Source organism: Delphinus delphis, chromosome 5 (genome assembly GCF_949987515.2).
Source record: "Delphinus delphis chromosome 5, mDelDel1.2, whole genome shotgun sequence".
NCBI lineage: Eukaryota > Metazoa > Chordata > Mammalia > Artiodactyla > Delphinidae > Delphinus > Delphinus delphis.
The window spans coordinates 91,956,360-91,976,890 of NC_082687.1; the positions used below are offsets into that span (position 1 = coordinate 91,956,360).

A 20,531-nucleotide genomic window follows, 5' to 3' on the forward strand; every position below is an offset into this window, starting at 1 on the left:
TCATACAGTTAAACCTACTTTGTAGTTATTTAAATGATGTCACAGTGAATTGTCAGTGATATTGGAAAATGCTTGTAATTTAAGTGAAATAAATATAATTTTATATATAATATATGGCTTGTACTATAAGTATATGCCAAAGTATGCATTAAAAAAGAGTGGGAATATTCAATGTGAACAGGTGATAGGATTATGTGTGATTGCAACTTTCTTCTATAGTTTTCTGTATTTTTTACCTACATCAAGCATGATATTTACATATACATTTATTATATATTTGTGATTTTTGTTTAAAACTTATTTAATTTTTAATGGCCTTCAGGGAGATCAAACCACTTTCCTCTAGCTTAATGTGGCTGGTTTCATCTTTTAAGATATTAAATTACTTAACTAGAATTGTATATCAATCAAGGTAAGTATTTTATCTCTTTCACCTGATAAAATTAGGCTACAAATCTTGGGAAATATACATTTTTCCTTTTCAGACATGTTGATATCTTTTATTAGTTCCAAACAAAAATGCAAACTTTAGGTAGTACCTGAAATTGTATCCTTCAACCACTATGGAAGTTTAACTCCAGTCAAGGGAGGTCATATCAGAGAAAATAAACAACTTTAAAAATTTTCCTAAAAATGTAAAAGCAAGCATAAAGTAAGAAATATACTAAACACATGTATGACTTTCCAGGCCTTACCTGGGTCCAGTCATGTATACCATCTAGATGGTCTCAATAACACGTACTCTCTCAAGGCTGGGTCTTTGATGCAGCTCCTAGTGTGGGAATGGTGGGCAGAATGTATGTAACCAGCACTAAGGCACCAATTAAAGGTTTGGTCGATAAACAGAGCTAACTATAGAACAAGACTAGGTTATTATAGGGTCATTTCTCTATGCCTTTTTCCTTCTATTGCCTTTATCATAAGATATTAGAAACCAGAATTCAGTACCAATCCCCATCTATCAGTTTTGTACATTAGGGAACAGATGTAACCTTTCACAGACAAAAGTAAGGTGATTGTGAAAAGTACTCTTGAGAGTTGTTTGGTTTTTTTTTAGCCTTGTAACTCCTGCTTGACAGATTTCAATTACCATTCAGAAAAGCATGGAGCAAGAACAGTACAAGATACCTTGAGTCTTTCATTTTCCTTTTGCACAAATAGTTATTTCCTGTTCTGAAATAACTGTTTATTGATATCATCCTGCAAGATGGTATATTAAAAGAGAGAGGGGTGTTCAAGGTTCATAGCTATCTTTCAATGTATGCAGTTTCAGGATACATAGTATTTAAGAGAAAGATGGGAATTAGATGTCAGCTTGTGAATCGGTACTTTTTTCACAAATAATAGAAAATCATACACTAACAAAAACAATATAACTGTATTGGCGAATAAGAAGTCCAGGGGCTTCCCTGGTGGCACAGTGGTTAAGAATCCGCCTGCCAATGCAGGGGACACGGGTTCGATCCCTGGTCCGGGAAGATCCCACATGCCACGGAGCAACTAAGCCCGCAAGCCTGCACTTGAGCCTGCACTCTAGAGCCTGCGAGCCACAACTACTGAGCCCATGTGCTACAACTACTGAAGCCCGTGTGCCTAGAGCCCATGCTCCACAACAAGAGAAGCCACCGCAATAAGAAGCCCGTGCACCGCAATGAAGATTAGCCCCCACTCACCGCAACTAGAGAAAGCCCACACGCAGCAACAAAGACACAACGCAGCCAAAAAGAAATAAATAAAATAAATAAATTTAAAAAAAAAAGAAAAAAAAGAATAAGAAGTCCAGAGATAGGTCTGGCTGCAACCTAAGAGTGGGCTCCCTCGTGGTTACAAGAAGATGCCAGCAGCTCCTGAGCTCCAGGCTTGATTTTTCCCCAGGCAGGAAAGAAAAAGCATCTCTGTCATACCCCTTCCTAGCAGAAGTCCTGAAAATCACTCATGTAGACTGGGTTCAGTTGCAGGCCAACCACAGATCCAATTGCCTTGACCAAAGGAATAAAAGGTGCTTCCTGATTTTGCCCAGGGCATGGCTCCATCACTAGAGCCACAGATGGAGTGCGCTTCCACAGAATTGGATGGAGCACCAAATGGAAATAGGGGCCAACTAGGGAGGCAAACAACAAAAGTCCACACATGACTTTAAATCTCCCATTGTTGCTCTGGCCTATTCTGCTTGGTGATGGGGCCAATGCCAGTGATGGTTCTTGCAGGCCAGTGGTTCTCGAAGTGTGATCCCTGGACCAGCAGTATCAGCATCTCCTTGGAATTTATTAGAAATGTAAATTCTTGAGCCACACCCCAGACCTAATGAATCAGGAACTCTGGGGTGGGACCCAGCAAGCTGTTTTAGCAAGCCCTCCAGGTGATTCTGCAGCAATCTACATCTTGAAAACCAATGCTCTGAGCATATCTTCATGGATGTTGTGTCCAGCCTCTCTTTTCAGCTAAAGGCATAGAACTATTACTTTGTGATTTGAAGTGACAGGTAAGGATTATATTGATAACCATCCACCTCATCTGGCTTTTCAAAATTGTCCAGCAATCCTTCTCTGGTAAGCCTACCTTCCCATGCTCTGCAGTGACTATTTTATACCTTCCAAAAAAGCCAAAGCTTATATAGTTTGCAAGTTGTATACTACACAACTCCAAGGAGGGTCATTACCTCTTAATTACAGTATATTATATACTACAGGTTTAAATATATTACAACAATTTTCCAGCAGATGGCAGAAAAATATTTTGAGGGAGCTGCAGCTTCCCGTAATTTGCACAAGTCACCTTATTGTCCAGGAGCAGAGCTGCCTCCTTGTCTCTCCTCAAACCTTCAGTTCTTATCCTTTCCACCATGTCCTTCACTCCCAAGCAGACAACACCCATTAAAGGTCTCAGATGAGGACTCGTTCATCTTCCCACCTCTTCTCAGCTGTGGGCATCTGCATGGTGTTCTCCTTCCTTCTGTATTAGCTGAGGAAATGTGCCTCCTCTCTTCCCAGGGCAGACCATCTCCATCTCTCCCACCATCGCAGGAGTAGTCCACTTCTCTCTCTCTCTCTGTCTTTTTCTCTCTCTCACACACACACATCTTTAGTATTTTCCTCTTTTTAGATTCGTCCCTTCAGTGTTTAAAGTGCTCATCTTCAAAACTCTCTTCTGTGATCCTGTCCTCCTCTTCAGATATAGCCCTGTCCCTCTGTCTTCACATGCAGCCATGGTTGGTGAATTTTCTAACAGTCTCTATCACTCTTTGCTCCCTCCCCTCCACTGAAGCTTCTCCCTTTAGTCACTGGTGACCTCCATGTTGCTGACTCAGTAAGCTCTTTTCATTCCCCAGAAGATTGGTATCAAGATGAACCATCCTTTCCTAGTGAAATGCTTTCTTCTCTTGACCTCTCTTACCTCCTGAGAAACTTATTTTCAAGATTTGTTGCCTGCGTCTCTTCTTTTTTCTGCCTACTAAGGAATTCTTGTGGCCTCCTTTATAACAGCAACGGAAGGATTAAAATACCTAGAAATAAATATAACTAAGAAATGTGAAAGAACAACTTGGAAAAAACAAAAGGCCTTAAAATGTATTAGAGTTTGGTGTGCTGAATAAAGACCCACCAAAAATGTCCACATCTTAATGTCCGGACGTAGGATGTGTTATCTTTCATGGTAAAGGAGGTTTTCTGCAGGTGTGATTAAGGATCTTGAGATGGGGAGATCACCTTGGATTATCTGGATGGGCCCAATGTAATCCCAAGGGTCCCTGTAAGAGGGAGGCAGGAAGATCAGGGTAGCAAAGAGGAGATACTACAACAGGAGGTTGGAGTACTGTGTTTTGAAAATGGAGGAAAGGGCCACAAGCCAATCAATGCAAGTGGCCTCTAAAAGCTGAAAAAAGCAAGAGAACAAATTCTATCCCTAGATCCACTGGGGAGACTGCAGCTCTGCCTCCAACTTGATTTCAGCCCAGTAAAACCCATTTCAGACTTCTGATTTACAGATCTGGAGGATAATAAACAAGTATTATTTTAATCCTCCAAATCTGTGGTAGTTTGTTATAGCAGCAAGAGGAAACTAACATACTCAATGACAAACACAACCTGGACAAGGGAAAGGTTTCTTATTGTCTTGAATAGGAAGACTCATCAACATGTAGTTGTCAGTTCTGCCCAAGTTGATCTGTAAATTTACCTCCAGCTCAATAAACATCCCAATAGGGGTCAGGTGGAATACTTAAATAAGGAAAAATGGAAAGAAAATAGCTGAAAAAGAAGGGTTAAGAGGAAATAGCCCTTACAGCTATTAAAATTACTAAAATGTTTTAATAATTAAAACAATGTAGTAGAGGTGCTTAGATAAACAGATATACTATGAAATAAAACATAAGTTCCAGAAATATAAATACATAAAAGAATTAAGGATATGATAAATCTTGCATCTCAAATCAGTGGGTAACAAATAATATTGTGAAACCAGACAGCTATCTAAAAACATTGGGTAAATTCCAAATGGAATAAAGATTTAAATGTAACAATGTAAACCTTAAAAGTACTAGAACAAAAACATGGGAGTATCCTTTTATAACTTCAGAATGGGAGAGGTCTTTTCAATATGACAGAAACCAAAAAATATAAAGTAAAAGGCTGACAAAATCTAGAATATAAAGCTAAAAGATGCCTACTTTACAAAAATCAATGTAATAAAAATTGAAAGAAATGATAAACTGGGAAACAATACTTGAAGATATATCCCAGACAAGGGCTAATTTCACTAATATGTGAAGAGTTTCTATAAATCAAGACATTTGGAAAAAATGCTCAAATTTATTCATAATAAATAACAAATTTTAAGTAATCTGAAAAAGAAATATTAACCTTTAAGATTGAAAAAGATAAAAAATTTGATGGCATATAGTACTGACAAGCTATACTATTCTCATATACAGATTTTGAGAGGGAAATTTGGGGGGAAATTTGAAAATAACTATAAAATTTACCAATGTTCAAATCCTTTGACCCAGCAATTCCACTTCTAGGGACTCATCCTACAGATATACTTGTTCAAAATGTAAGTTATGTATGTATAAGGTCACTCTTTGTGGCTTTGTTTTTAATAAGATTGGAAATCTTTAAATATTCATCAATGGGAGATTGGTTAAGTAAACTATGACATATTCATACATATGCAACAGTGAAAAAGACAAGAGTTATTTCCAAGATTTATTGCTAAGTTAAAAATAAAATAAAGTACAGAACAGCCTGTTAGACTATCATTTGTGTAAATAAATATGCCTTACACTTGTATATGCACAAAAATTCTTTGGAAGTGAATACAAGAAGCTACTAACGCCAGTTGTCTAGGGGAAAGAAATAGGGTGACTAGGGTCCAAGAATGGGCGGCATACTTTTTATCAGTAATCTTATATATTTTAAAATTTTGAACTACATGAATGTCACCCATTAAAAAAAAAGCATTTAAAGAAATTAAGACAGGAAAACAATTACAAAATGTTGGAATGTAAAAATGTAGAGAGAATACAAATTCACCCAGAGGCCACTTCTGCATTTCCCTTTGTTACAGGGAAGAACAAAATCTGACTACATGTTGGATCTGTTTCTTTTACTTTAGCTTTTGCTTCCCCGTTGCTTTTGTTCACTAAAAGGATACTGTCTATACATAATGGCCTGCCTCGGGGAACACTGCCCCTCTGCCTGAATGGTAAACCAAAGTGCCTTTGTTCAGGGAAGCATCCTGACCCTGTCCACCTGTGAATGGCTGCAAGAAAAGAAGAAATTAACACATCCCCTCCCTGAGGCTGGCCATTCCAGGAGATATTTGCAAGACTCATGGCCTTTTTACTTTACTTCCTCACCTCCTCCCTCTCTCTGTTCTATAAAAGAAACTGGCATCCAGACCCTGATAAGATGGTCTTTCTGAGACACTAGTCTGCCATCTTCTCGGTCTGCTGGCTTTCCGAATAAAGTCATATTCCTTGCCTCAACACCTCATCTCAAGATTTACTGGCCTGTCCTGCGGGGAGCAGAGAAAGCTTGGACTTGGTAACACCTTCTGCTCTTTCATTCCTACCTAACTACAGATTGTCAGTTCTATGTGAGATCAGAATTCACCATATTGTAATGTTAACCCTGCCTACAGAACAACAAATATATATGAATTTGATCAAGTTAATCTGGTTTGCCTGCCGTTCAGTCATATCAGCCTAACAGTGATACTGACTGAGGTTTCCATTTACTTGGACACACACATAGCCGATGCCCTTGCCAGACACTGTTATAAACAGCTTAACTCTTTTAATCCTCATAAAAAATTTAAGAAGTAGATACTAACAGATCCCTTCTACAGATATGAAAATAGAAGCAAAAGGATGGTAAGTTGTCTGAGGACAGAGCTATCAGATGAAACAGGTGGAATTTGAATTCAGGCAGCCTGGCTTTCAGCTCCATTCTCTTAACTTCTGCCCCCATGCATATTATAACTTGATTTCTAAATAAAGCCTTCAATTGGCCTGTATCTTAAGGACAGCCCGTATTTCTTGTTGTTAGCAGATCTTGTTCATGGGAACTGTGTTATGTATGTGCTTGTATTTTTAAAGTTACAATGTTATTAGATTATTTTCAGTAAAAGAATTGTGTGCACTTGTAGTGGAAAGTAATACCACTTATACACATGCGTCTTGTTGTTTGGGTGTCTGTTCTGACACAATTTCCAGTTCCAAGGTTGATTTAAGTCACAGTTTCCAATTAGAAAGTAAGAATATTAAACCTAAGGAGTGGTTTATGCCCACAAAAAATCTCTGGGAAAAAAGATAATCAGGAACACATGGACCATTTTGCTATAAATAAATGGTTCAAAATCCAGAGGGTTGTAACCCTTGCTTCCATCATTTGACAGAGAATTATATTAGAGTTTGTGTTTTACTTTTCTTTTTTAGAAATGTCATATCAAATTATATTTTTATTTTTATTTTTTAGGATTTCATCAAGGGTCTTTCCATTTTGCTCCGGGGGACAGTACAAGAAAAACTCAACTGGGCATTTAATTTGTATGACATAAATAAAGATGGCTACATCACTAAAGAAGTAAGAAATGCCTCACCAACACAGCTAGCTTTCAGACCATTTTCATTTTTTCACTTCAAAATGTTAAACAATCGCAATTATTATTTTAGAACCACTTTTTCAGGAAGTCTAAAATATTTTCTGTAGTGCTGGGGAAATATTCTGATGAAAAATTTGGAATGCTAGAAACAGTTTATGGTTAATCTTCAAAGTAAATGTAAAACATAGAAGGAGGGCTTCCCTGGTGGCACAGTGGTTGAGAGTCCACCTGCCGATGCAGGGGACAAGAGTTCGTGCCCCGGTCTGGGAAGATCCCACATGCCGCGGAGCGGCTAGGCCCGTAAGCCATGGCCGCTGAGCCTGCGCGTCCAGAGCCTGTGCTCCGCAATAGGAGAGGCCACAACAGTGAGAGGCCCGCGTACCACAGAAAAAAAAAAAAAAAAAATAGAAGGATTACATCCTGATTTCCTAATAGCATTTTAATGAATACTGTACATGGAATAAAGATAGTAGTTGGAATCAAATAGGAAGAAAATATATCCACACGTTAGAATATTTGGCCTGTAACCTTTTTTCTATCATATAATGTGGTCCATATGGAAACAGATGTAATTTTAAAATCGTGTGGATTATGTAGTGACCTGTACTGTGTGGGAAATGACCTGATGTGATAGTGGAGCCCCAAATAAACTCCCACGTGGGCTATCTAAAAAGGAAGCCTCACAGACCAAATTCAGATGCTCATATCAAGTGGTTTAATAAATTAATTTAAAACACAGCAAGAAGCAAGGGGGGGCAGGATGGGGTAAGATAACAAATTTAGGATGGAGTGGAGGTAGGGTTGAAAGACCACATTACCTGAAGCCTGGATGTGGTTCAATGTCCATATGTCCTCTTTCTCTCACTAGCTTTCCCCCGAGTTGAGTTTTGAGCATTGGGCTCTTCAAATAGAAGGTATCTTGGGCCAATGACATCAACTTGCTCTATTGAAGACACAGGGACAAGTTCACCTGACCACAGTTACAATGTGACAATTAACCTGATCAATGGCCATGGGTTTTATTTGTTGAGCAGAAGACACATGGGGCCAGATGGGTCTCACAAATGGGTGGCTTAATTAAGACCTCATGAGTATTAAGTATTCAGGTGTATCGAGCATATCTCCTGGATACTTAGTGTCTCTTGTATATTTAGTACACAGTAAACATTTAGTACTCAGGTGCCTCCAGGATATTAGGTATCTCTTGGTCCTTTGATCCCTTTCTATCCCTTTCTATGTTTAACACAAACATGCTGTTCTTACCATTTACACCCAACACATCACATGAATTCTATGTCAAACAAACTTCTATGCTCAAAACATCTTAAAGGGCTTCACGTAAAATTTACAAACTACAAATTGCTTTATCATTTAAAATGGAATTGAATACTCTCAGAAGTAAATATATATTACGTCCATATTATTGACTTAATCCATACTCTTCTGTGGAAACTTCGATATGAAGGAAACAAGTGTAAACAATAAATCTGAATGTCTAGGTTAACTAGATATTATTTTCACTAAGATTGAAAATTACAAATCAAAAACTAGATTTTAATTTAAAAAATTAAAATTTCGAAGTGTTTCCACGGTCATATTTTGACTAATCTACATGTGTGACTTTAGTTAAAGCCACAGTAGGAAAAACACAGTGAAAACCCTAATGAGCTTTGAGACTTATCAGTTTTAGTATAATTCTCATGATGTGGAGTTTATTTTATTCTCAATAAACAGAAATTGATAATCAACATATAAAATATATAATAACTCAATAAAGCAAAGATAGCCAATGTGAAGTCTAGAGAAGTCCAAACATTAAACCAGAATGTTTCTTTCCTGATCATGTTAGATACATGGGAATTTTATTCATTTTGAAACCAAGATCCGACTTGATTCTTACATTCTGATTCTGCTGCTTTTACGGCATAAGGCCATTGGCTTTTCCTCTGGGACAACCAAGACATTTAATGAAGAATCAAAGAAAAATAAAAAATTTGAAATTGAGTAGGGATAATCTGTCAAAGCTTCTCGGAGTGGTTTATTTTCACATTGCATGAGGCTTCATGTGACTGCCTTTTCCTTTTCAGGAAATGCTTGATATAATGAAAGCGATATACGATATGATGGGTAAATGCACATATCCTGTCCTCAAAGAAGATGCTCCCAGACAACACGTTGAAACATTTTTCCAGGTAGGAATGCAATAGAAGTCAGAGAGGAAGTGAAATTAAGAGCAAATTTCCTGATGTTTGCAAAGCATCATGATGATTCAAAAGAATGTACAGGAAAATAATTTTTACTGAAAGAGACAAAACTATAGAATATTTACCATCATACTAATTTAGTAATTTTGGTTTTGAATTTATCATAATATTGATAACTCCACTTATTGAACACTCACCATGTCCTGGATAGAACACCAAGTAATTGCCATGTCTCATATGTTTTGGGGTGTTTGTTTTCATTCATTTCTCACAAGCCCCTATGAGGTTATTTATAAATCCTCATTAGCCCCATCTCACAGATGAGAAAACCAAGGCTCTGAAAGTTTCAGCAAGTTGCCTGAAGTCTGTCATAGCTGGAGGGCAGGATTTTACTAGAACAGAGTGACTCTAGATCTATACCACATTCTATTGAAAAGGCAACAGCCTAAAATCAGTCAGCCACGATTCTTATCACTAAGAAGCTACTAGTTTGTGCTCTGAAGCAGTTCCTCCCCATAAAATAAGCAGCTGGGCTTTCTTTTCATCAGCTTCAGCTTGTTCAGTTCAGGGTGAGGGTATCAAGGGGTAAGTCTGAGCAAATTTTTTTGTTCTTTTCTTCCTGAACAGAAAATGGACAAAAATAAAGATGGAGTCGTTACCATAGATGAATTCATCGAAAGTTGCCAAAAAGTAAGTAACGATAGTAAAGGAACTATCCCTTTTGCTTCCTTAACAGCTGAACTTGGTCCTTCCAGCCAGCCACCATGAACTGAGCAAAGTATAAAGATCATATGCCTAAGATCACCACTTCTACATAGCTGAGATGAGTAAGCCTACCACTGTGAAAACAATCACCAATTTGCACATTCAGTTCATCAGCATTCATTGTCTATCCCAAGGCAGGCTATGAGGGAAGCCCTGGAGAGATGAAGGTTGCACATGTGTGTTTTTGCTCTTCAGATCCTTTACAATATTCATCACTGAGGATAAAACATATGTGAGACTTGAATTGTTCTTTCCCCAGAACTAGCATATAACATGTAACTTGTCTACCGTATCCTCCATAGATTTAGAATTCCAGTACAGCCAAGAGTGTATCACTGGCCAAACTTATATCCGATTTCTAAGAGAAACATCATTGCTTCAATGTATGTGGACAACAGATGTCTTTGGCTGAACCAGTAATGGTCTTCAGTCACAAAATTAAAACAGCAGAAAATTCTCCCTGAGGAAAAGTCCATGTGGTTCTCCACCATCTGGTGGCAGACCAGTATTAGCATACCTAGTTATTTGACTTGACGTGGGTAGAATCACGATTAAGAATTTTTAAAATAATTATGGAGACAGGACTTCCCTGGTGGCGCAGTGGTTGAGAGTCCGCCTGCCGATGCAGGGGACATGGGTTCGTGCCCCAGTCCGGGAAGATCCCAATGCTGCGGAGCGGCTGGGCCCGTGAGCCATGGCCACTGAGCCTGCATGTCCGGAGCCTGTGCTCCGCAACAGGAGAGGCCACAACAGTGAGAGGCCCACGTGCCGCAAAAAAAAAAAAAGAAAAAAAAAATTATGGAGACAAAGAAGTTTGCTGGTGCTTTAGTTTTTCTCATTATTTTCAAGTTGATATACTTTCCCTTTCCTGATGCCTGCCTTTTTCTCAACTCACATTTCAATACGACGGTCTTTGAACGAACTTAGTGATATCAACCTACTTAATGGTGGTATTGTTACTTGGCATCTAGTAGTGGAAGGCATCATTAGTTCTGCTACCATTTTCCACTGCTATAAACAGTAACAATCTCCAAGTGCCCCTATCCTGCCCTAAGTCTGTCCCCCTAAGTTTCTAAGGAACATGCTAAACTGCAGACACTGGGCAATGGTTTCTCACAAACAATCCTTTCTCTGGCATTGAGAGACCATTAATTTTTAAAGATTCCCAAAGTCCACACAGATTTAGCCCTAACAGACTCAGAAAGAGAGGTGTAATTACTGCAAACCTGTCTCCTAAACCCCAACCTCCAATCTTTATGAAGTTGGCTCTTGGCTCATACACAAACCCTGTATCCTTCCATGTGTACAAGTCTCTGTGATTTGGCGGGCGGTTACCTAAAATGCCACAGTTTGCATTGCTTGCTTTATGCTCTGCGCCTCTCCAGTTTCCATGCTGGCATTCTATTAATAATTTGAGAAATAGTCCCTCTTAACACCGAGTCAGAGTTAGATAAAGTGTTTAAAGCCTAGTAGACTCAACAAAATGGGCTCTCCATACTTATCTGTGTGGAAAATGGGTAGAAGAGTATTTACATTTGCAGACCCCTAGTATCTGAACATTTGGCATAGGCGTTGGTGGAGGGTGGCAGTACTTAGAGGCAAAACAGTGCACTTTCCTTCGCCGATATGGTGAACTTAATTCCACGTTTTCTCCCTTACAGGATGAAAACATCATGCGCTCCATGCAGCTCTTTGAAAATGTGATCTAACTTGTCGAATGCGTCCTCAATCAGACAAATGTGAACGATTCTATCACACAAAGCTGGAGCTACCACTTTTAGCATAGATTGCTCAGCTTTACACTGAGGCATATTATGCAAACAAGCTTTGTTTTAATATAAAGCAATCCCCAAAAGAGTTGAGTTTTCCATTTATAAATTTGCATCCTTCTCATAATGCCACTGAGTTCATGGGATGTTCTAAGTCAGTTCATACCCTGTGAATATTCAAAAGTAACAGGATCTGGCATATAGTTTTATTGATTCTTTAGCCACGGGATTATTGAGGCTTTCACAGTATCGGTGATTTTAAAATATCTGTGTTTTTTGCTATTCATTTGTATGTATTCAGCCCCAGGATTTTAAATGGTTTTCTGACATACTGGCATCTGCACTTAATTTCCAGATATTAGTTTTCATGTTTGTATGCTGTAATTCCATTTATACTTTAAGTAAACAAAACAACAAGGTTACTACAATTGGAAAAAAACAAACAAACAAACACACAGTCCCAGTTTCTCTGGATTTGCTTCCTTCTGTTAAAGACATTCATTTACCTGGCATTTTTTTATAACATGAAACAAGTCAGTTTATCACCAGATGTCAGCATATGCCTAATAAAGCTTATTTAATAAGCATTTCTTAATTTTTCATAATACATATTACAGCCAAGGCCTACATGATGTATGTAATTTTGGATTTGTTCAGTCCTACAGGTTGACTGTTATGTCACTAAGTGGAAGTCCAAGAAGGTGTGAAACAAAGCAAGGATGTCCACAGGCTTAGCAAAGGGTCAGGACATCTGTCATCCAGTATGTGGCTAATGCTTAGCAACAAGTAATCCTTAACTGCATTCAAGGCCTATTCCATCCTCTTTCCTGACTCCCTCATGGCACCTTTACATTAGATGCCATTTAGGGACAAACAAACCTTTGCTACCCTAATGCCTACCAAGAACAAACAGCAAGCAGAATTCACTTTGAAAGCACCAGTGATTCCATTATATCGAGAACTATAATATCAAAATTTAATAGAAAAGGAATATAAGTGCTAAGCAACTCATCTGGATTGTATTATGATTTAGCTCATCATAAAACTCCAATAATTCAGATTATTTTTAATGATCTTAAGCCAAAATTGTAAAGTTGCCACAATATTACTAAAGATACACACACCTTCCCTGTTTGTTTTGCAGAAATATCACAAAGAAAGACCAAGAGGCTAGAGTAGGAGGAAATTTGCAACTGTCTTTGCAACAATAAATCAGGTATCTATTCTGGTGTAGAGATAGGATGTTGAAAGCTGCCCTGCTATCACCAGTGTAGAAATTAAGAGTAGTACAATACATGTACACTGAACTTGGCCATCACGTGTTTGTGTAAATTCAATGTGCACATTTTGTATTTCAAAAAGAAAAAATAAAAGCAAATAAAATGTTTATAACTCTACTGTCTATGTTACAGGTCTTTATTACAATAAATTTTATAATTACTAGATTAAAAACGTTACATTTTTCTTATGGCATTTTTCTAAAAGGTAGAGATCTTGGTCTTTGGGTGGAGCTAAGTGCAAGGATAGAGGAGTCAGGGCAAGGCCAGTGGGCAGGCAGGCCTGTGAGCAGATGCGACCTGAGGATGTGACTAGACACTTGAGGACAGAGTGTGCCAGCCAGGGGACCAGGAATGATAGGAGCTCTGAGGGAGGAGGAGCATTTCTGCTGTTAACACTCTTCAGAACCTCCTCGTATTTTAAGTTACATCCGTGAGATTGGATCTGAAATGAGAATTACAAAGAGATCACTCTTGGTACCTGAGGATGGAGCAAAGAAAGGGTGTTCTCCGAGGCTTCTGGGACAGAATATTGCTGCCCCTAATCTCCAGCCCTTCAGAAGTCTGTTAGCCTTGGATTTGGTGTGGCCAGCCGGGTCCCTAACGGCGCTCTTCCTGCCCAGATGTTTCTCTCCCTCTACTCCTTTCCCTGTAGAATGATCCAGAATCAGCTTCTGTAACATCAACATTCAGAGCTACACTTGTAACTTACGTTTTAAAAGCTTTTTCAACTGAATTAATTGTTAAACATAAGCAAGCACAACAAAATCACTGAATACATGTAAGACTTTTAAGATTTTACTTTCTGAGTATCTTCATGTACTGAATATCAGTATTTTCAGACTATGAATTACAAAAATAACATTTACTTAAATTAATACCTAAAGTTTAGGTAGTTTTAATGATTTGTAATAAACAACCATACTTGTAAGAGAACTTACACATTAAAAATTTTTTTCTTAAAACTAGAATACTCAAAATTATTTCCAAGCATTCTACGTTATAAAATACATATTTACAAACAATAATTAACAGTGAATTCACAAATGTTTGTCCACTATTTGAAATTTTCATAGACTTGATAAATGTAAAACCCGGAAATGGCAAAATGTCTAAAAGTAAGTGCATAGCTACACACGAACTGTATAAATGTTATATATAAAAGGCACTAGAAAATATATACAAACACATCCATTGTAAACCAAATAACTTGCTCACACAAACCATAAAAAATATGAAAAAATAAACCCCACGAGATTATACTATTATAGAACTTATTTTTTAATAGTTTTCCATCAACCACTCTTTTTTTTTAATGAATAACTTGTACTATGATTCAGTGGAATTGTGTATACTCATCTAAAGCCAGGAATAATGAAGGGTGGTTGTGATTTACAAAAGAATAAAGTGAAGTGAATCTGAAAAGGTTCCCTGCATACCCATGGTCACCTGTCACCAGGGCTAGTTTCTTCAGCAGTATATGGAGCAATAGGTTGGAATTTTAGATTTGATGATGATAAGGCTTCCCTGTCAACAGAAAAAAATTTAGCCTCATTAGTATCATGCAGGGTTCCCCTAAGAGGTACTACATTTGCAGGAGCATGCCTAAAAAAGTATTCAAAACTCCAAACACACAAAATGGGATAGGAGCAGAATGATGGAAACAGAACTTTTTTTCTGAGTTAAATAAAATATACGTTGTCTCTTTTTGTGGTTTAAAAATATTTAACTAGAAAAATAGTTAGGAACCAGACTACCAGTACTTGAATCCAGCTTCTGCCAGTCACTTCACTGTCAAATCTGGGGCTAATTACTTCTCTGCATCTCAGTTTCTAGCTCTTTACGGGGGATAACAACAAAAATCCACCTCTGAGGGATGTAGCGAAGATTAAATGAGTTTAATGTCTAAAATATACTCAATAGAGTACCTCTCATGTAATAAGTTCTTACTTGCTCGATAAAGATCAGGATGTATATGTGTATGTATTTTTTCCAAGACTAATGTGTATATCGTTTGAAAAGAAAATTAGGGCTTCCCTGGTGGCGCAGTGGTTGAGAGTCCGCCTGCTGATGCAGGGGACACGGGTTCGTGCCCCAGTCCGGGAAGATCCCACATGCCGCGGAGCAGCTGGGCCCGTGAGCCATGGCTGCTGAGCCTGCACGTCCGGAGCCTGTGCTCCGCAACGGGAGAGGCCACAACAGTGAGAGGCCCGCGTACCACCAAAAAAAAACAAAAAAAACAGAAAAAGAAAATTAAATCAGGCTGAGAATGAACCAATTTCAGTTTAAGGCAGAGAGCAAACTGATTAGTTCTAAAAAATGACACTGGCTGTCTGTAACTGATATTTTAGTTTCTCTAGAAGTTGAGTCTTTTCATCATTGTGATACACGTGAGCCTTAAGAAATGAGAAACTATAATATTGAGAAGAATCTCTCATAAAGACTCATCTCCAATATTTAAAGAAAGAGAAAGATGTAAACATTTAAGTTTTTAGAAAGGAAAGAACATCATTAATTTCATGATGGATTATAAAGTACCTAAAGCAAGCACAATAATAATTAAGCCAAGGGGAAGTCTTTGATATGTGATTGAAACTTCCTGTTGCAATTACATTAATTATTACTAAAATATTATGTAGGACATTAGAAGGGGGAACAAGAAGATCAAAAGTATGAGGGAATAAACAACACTTAATAGTCCTTATAACTTCAAAATCTTTTTAAATTCTGTATTAGCATGATTAAAAACTAATGAGATTGAGTGGCAATAAGAGAACTTCCTGGCTAGCTATCACTGGGACCCTTGGATTGGTCACCTACATCCTCAGTATTCCCCCTCCAAATCCTAGTGTGCTATTTCTAACCTGTATTTACTCAAAAACTATCCCCTCCTCCACCCCCCCCCCAAGAAATCTAACCTGCTGGGCCCACCCCTTTCTAATCGCCCATGTCCCATACCAGCACAGGATGTGTGAAAACCATCTGGGGAGAGTTTCAGATTGAAAAGCCTTGCCATGTTATTTAGCATGTGTTTATCTGCATTTCACAGAGAGGAAAGGGCAAATTATTTCGCATTCCAATTCTCAGAACAACACATTTGTAAGCAAGAAGAATCTCCTTTCTGCTGGGAAGGGACACTGGATTGACTGCGGGATGATTCTGTGCATCTCAACAAGGTGTCAGAAGGCTAACCCTCCGCCTAGACCCACACACAACAAAGAAATTCATCATCTAGTAGCCCAGGGACTGACTTCCTCCTCATAAACTTTATTCTAGGCATTCATCATGAAAAGAATATAATCAGTTTTAAAAGTCACTGAAATTGGTCAAATTAAGTAATTTAGGCAATGCTTAAACTCAAACATCTGCCGTTTTAAGATTGTATCGATCACGCAAATTTTCTTTATAATCAAATACCTAGAGTGTAACTAAGTTCTACAATGTTAAGATAATCACATGCAACTCTATCATTAAGATCTGATTAAATGTAATCTCCAAAACATGGTGGAATTACTACTGCATTATGGAAATATTTCCAAGACTAGATTATTTGAACACTTCTTTCAAGTGATGAAAATTCAATTAACCCAGTTATTTCACAACACACAGACAGTAATGCAATCCCCCACGGCTCTGCACCTTCTTGCAAGCTAGACTAGTCAGCTGAATCATTCCTCTGTGTGCATGTGAGCATGCTCGAGCGAGCACACATGCCTTCCAGAGAGAACAACGCAGCCACCTGGGAACCTCATTTCAATCTTCGATTATGGGCAGATTGTAAATTTTTCAGACAGAGAAGATGGCAAATGAAAGGAAAAATAACACTTTTTCTTCAACGAGTTAAGTTAATCCCTTTGTTTTCTGAATTTCCCAAGGGTCAAAGCAAAAACATCCAAAATACAAAATACAACCAAAATTTAAAAAAACGTACAGCTGTACTACACAGAGTGTGGTACAGTAAGCACGGTGCAGTGCACAGGCCCTATGTTAACCTGGGTCTGAATCCTCGTGCTTATAAACTGTGTGACCTACTGTATAGCACAGGGAACTATACTCAATATTTTATAATAACCTATAAGGGAAAAGCACCTGAAAAAGGGTACACACACACACACACACACACACATATATATGTATAACTGAATCACTGTGCTGTACACCTGAAACTAACACAACATTGTAAATCAACTATACTTCAATTAAGAAAGACAAAACAAAACTGTGTGACCTTGGCAAGACAGAAACTCTGAGCTCTAAAATGAGAATAATAATATCAACTCCATGTGGTTACTTGAGCCTGAAGTGAGATAATATATGTTATTCAGTCAATTTCATAGTACAATTGAAATGTTTAAAAAGTATGATTTATGGGGAATAATGTTCACTTACACTTCCACCATGCTGCTCCAGCTTCTGTAATGCAGTGGTGATTGGTTCTTTGAATTTCTTGTCCCTTAGTCTCCTGGAAAGCTTTTCAAATAAGATTAAGGGAATGAAATGATTTGAAAAAGTAACACTATTCACTATAAACATAAGTAAAACTTCACTAATAGGCTAACTAGAAATAATACCATTGAGTCTTTACTGTATAGTAAGTACATAAACCCCACTTAATTTGTTTTAGATTTCAAGGCTTCTTTTAGGAAACATCTCATTAAAATTTACATATAATAGACACCACTGTATTTGTTTAAAAAAATGGATTTCTATTATCTGAAACAATACCAACCCTACAAAATCTACTACAGTACTAGCATACTGTAAGTTTTCCAGAGTAAGTTTTCTAAGAAATTGTATACATTCCCATTCTGTAATTTGCAAGAGCATCTGCAGGACTACGATGGAAAGCTAAGCTTCTAAAACACACGTGTTTCCTACAGTTAAAAAAGGAAGAGACAACAAAACAGAGCATTTACATGAATAACTCGGTTAACAGTGGCAGGCAAAAGAATCAGACTAAAAACCACAAGACCACCTATCACCCCCAGCTATGTCCTGAAGGGGCCTCCTTGGACAGGTGGAGCTCTGGCTAAGAAGGGAGAGAGCACAGGTGAGCGAGAACAAGAGCAAAGAGAGAAACGGCGCAATTCAGGCCCTCAGGCACAACTCATAACTGTGTTCTCCCACCAAGTGTCTGCAACACTCACCCAAAGACCTAAACATTTCAGCTACAGCAGGACTTGCTCACGGCTCCACCTTCTGGGGATAAAAATGGAGCCCAGGCAAGAATTCCTCATTGATCAAACACATAAAGCCCCTGTCCTAGAGTAGGTTTCTGGTTCTTCCTCTTCCCAGATCTGTGAGTAACCCCGGCATACTTCCCACCACTGAGCACTGAGGAATGGGTCCTTTCAGCAGGTCATCAAAGGTTAGGGAGGGTCAGAAGAGACACCCAGAAAGATTAAAAATGTGAGAAAAGCAACTCTAAAAGAGAGGACAGGCTGGGCTTATCAACATCCTGGGGATGAACAGAAAAGGCACCTCTTATAGATCTTAAGTTTGCTTTCTTCGAGACCATGTTCTCAGGCATGGGAGTGCAGGACAAACAATGAACCACCACCATCAGAACCACCACAGATGCCCATTTACAAAGTACAGATTCTTGGTCCCACCCCATAAATTGCTCTATCAGAATCGCAGGACAAAGGCCCAGGTTCTGCACTTTTAGCAAGATTCCCAGGTGATTTCTTTCTTTCTTCCTTCAAGTTTGAGGATCACTGTCCTAGGGTCAGTGGACAGTCTCTCAGAGTTGAAGCTCAGAAAGGATATGACTTATTTCACATATGAAGAAAATCAGTTGTATATAGGTTCAGTAACTGGTTTTGAAATTCTTTTTCTAGAAGACGAGTCCTTTCTTAAAATAAACACCTAATGTAGAAGTTTATGAGACATGAAAGTGGAGCCTTTCTGGCTGAAGGGGGTGGTGGATGAGGGGAGGGGAGGGAGCATCTAGCGCCTCAGTGGTCCTCATGGTATGTAGCTAACAGACCAGGGACAAACTTCCACATGTCCTGTTTCCAAGGATCTCTCCTCTGTGGAATCCCACTGGGGTGTGAAGCCCAGTGTGGTAGCTAGGTCTCCCCAAAGTGTTGCCGCCCCATGAAGGGAAGAGGTCCTTTCAGTCAGTCCTTGTCTTAGGAAAAGCAGAGCTGTGGGCAGGAATGTGACTGACCAAAGATTAATGCTACCGTCCCTTAAAAAAAAAAGAAAATAGTTTAACTGTTGATCTGGTCTTCTCCCTCCGCCAACACTGGGCAGGAATGGGAGGCTGTTTAGGAAGCTCAACTTCCAGTTGGGGGAAGGATCCTTTTATCTCCATGTCACTTCCTCTTCACCTCATCCTAATTCTCTCAGAGGACGTCCTTGCTACTTATTTCTCCCCCAAACAAAAACCAACCTCCACAAGGACAGGGGGCATATCTGGGTTTGTTCAGCATTATATTCCCTGTGCCTCACATGATACCTGACACAAAATGGGAGGGCAGAGAACAGCAGATTTATGTTGAACTGCTGAATGTTTGAAGGAAGCAATCAATCTACAATGAGTCATTCTACATATTACTGTGAAATTCCTGTAGTTAGTCAGCCACAACCCAACCTGCTGACCTGAGGGTGATAAGCAAGGATCTGCCAGGATTCTCCTCCTTCTGTCCTGAGACTCCCCATATGTTAACATTTGAGAGTCTGGTCTCACTCTGTCTTCTCCCCACCAGACCCATGGTGAGACTTTATCTCCTACCATTTCTAACCACAGCACCCCTACTTGCACCACCACCCCTTCTTTCCATAGGCTTAGCCAGGTGGTTCCTGGGGTGTATTAGTCTATCTGCAGAATAAGAAGTTAAAAATACACTTCTAGGATCTCTCAGGTAGATGGGTCCAGGAAAAAAGTGGAACTATGATCAACATAGATGTCTCTGCTCTGAACTACAGAAGGATGCATGCAGAGAAATTCTAGCTACAGCTTATCCCAGCCAGGACTTTAATCTTTCTTTCAGTGTGTGCGGTAAAGGATTAACTCTGCATAAAGAAAGGCTTGGTCCTTGCCCCTGGCTCCTGGATGGAAACCTTGAAGCTCTTGGAAGGTCCTTCCAGATAAGAATGTCTTTGTTTACCTGGGGCCTTGGGCCACACCAGATAGTCAATGCTAACAAAAGTGATTTAAGTGGGGGCCTCGGGCCACAAGGTATCAGCTCAACTTCTAGAGGCTGGAGACCAAGGTCAACCAGGCAGGCAGGCGGTGATGCCATGTGACAAACTTCTAATGAGAACCCTGGACACCCAGGCTCAGGTGAGCTTCCCGTGCTGGCAATACTCCATGCATCATGCCAGACGTCACTGCTGGAAAATGCAAGCACTGGCCACACAGCTCCACTGGGAGAGGACAACTGAAGCTCCACACCTGGTCTCTCTCA

At 39.0% G+C, this 20,531-nt stretch overlaps 2 protein-coding genes across 6 annotated transcripts in view; one reads left to right on the top strand and one right to left on the bottom strand.

Annotated features, from left to right (window-relative positions):
* The window catches only part of KCNIP4 (potassium voltage-gated channel interacting protein 4), a 1,205,567-nt gene extending 1,193,697 nt beyond the window's left edge, over window positions 1-11,870 (top strand). Inside the window, exons 6-9 of the mRNA XM_060012752.1 lie at window positions 6,975-7,082; window positions 9,189-9,293; window positions 9,933-9,995; window positions 11,732-11,870. Coding sequence (XP_059868735.1) covers window positions 6,975-7,082; window positions 9,189-9,293; window positions 9,933-9,995; window positions 11,732-11,779 — 324 coding nt within the window. The 3' untranslated portion in view covers window positions 11,780-11,870. The remainder of the gene's footprint in view (window positions 1-6,974; window positions 7,083-9,188; window positions 9,294-9,932; window positions 9,996-11,731) is intronic.
* PACRGL (parkin coregulated like) overlaps window positions 1-20,531 on the bottom strand; it is a 35,420-nt gene that overhangs the window by 2,442 nt on the left and 12,447 nt on the right. For 2 of the 5 annotated variants that reach the window (XM_060012756.1, XM_060012753.1), the window contains exons 8-10: window positions 17,506-17,586; window positions 14,556-14,643; window positions 13,501-13,790 (exon numbers count right to left, since the gene is read on the bottom strand). In XM_060012756.1, the coding sequence (XP_059868739.1) occupies window positions 14,587-14,643; window positions 17,506-17,586 (138 nt within the window). In that variant the 3' untranslated portion in view covers window positions 13,501-13,790; window positions 14,556-14,586. Of the gene's footprint in view, window positions 1-7,919; window positions 8,045-13,500; window positions 13,791-14,555; window positions 14,644-17,505; window positions 17,587-20,531 lie in introns of those variants that run through there. The other 3 variants (XR_009519582.1, XM_060012757.1, XM_060012755.1) reach the window with 3 other exon arrangements.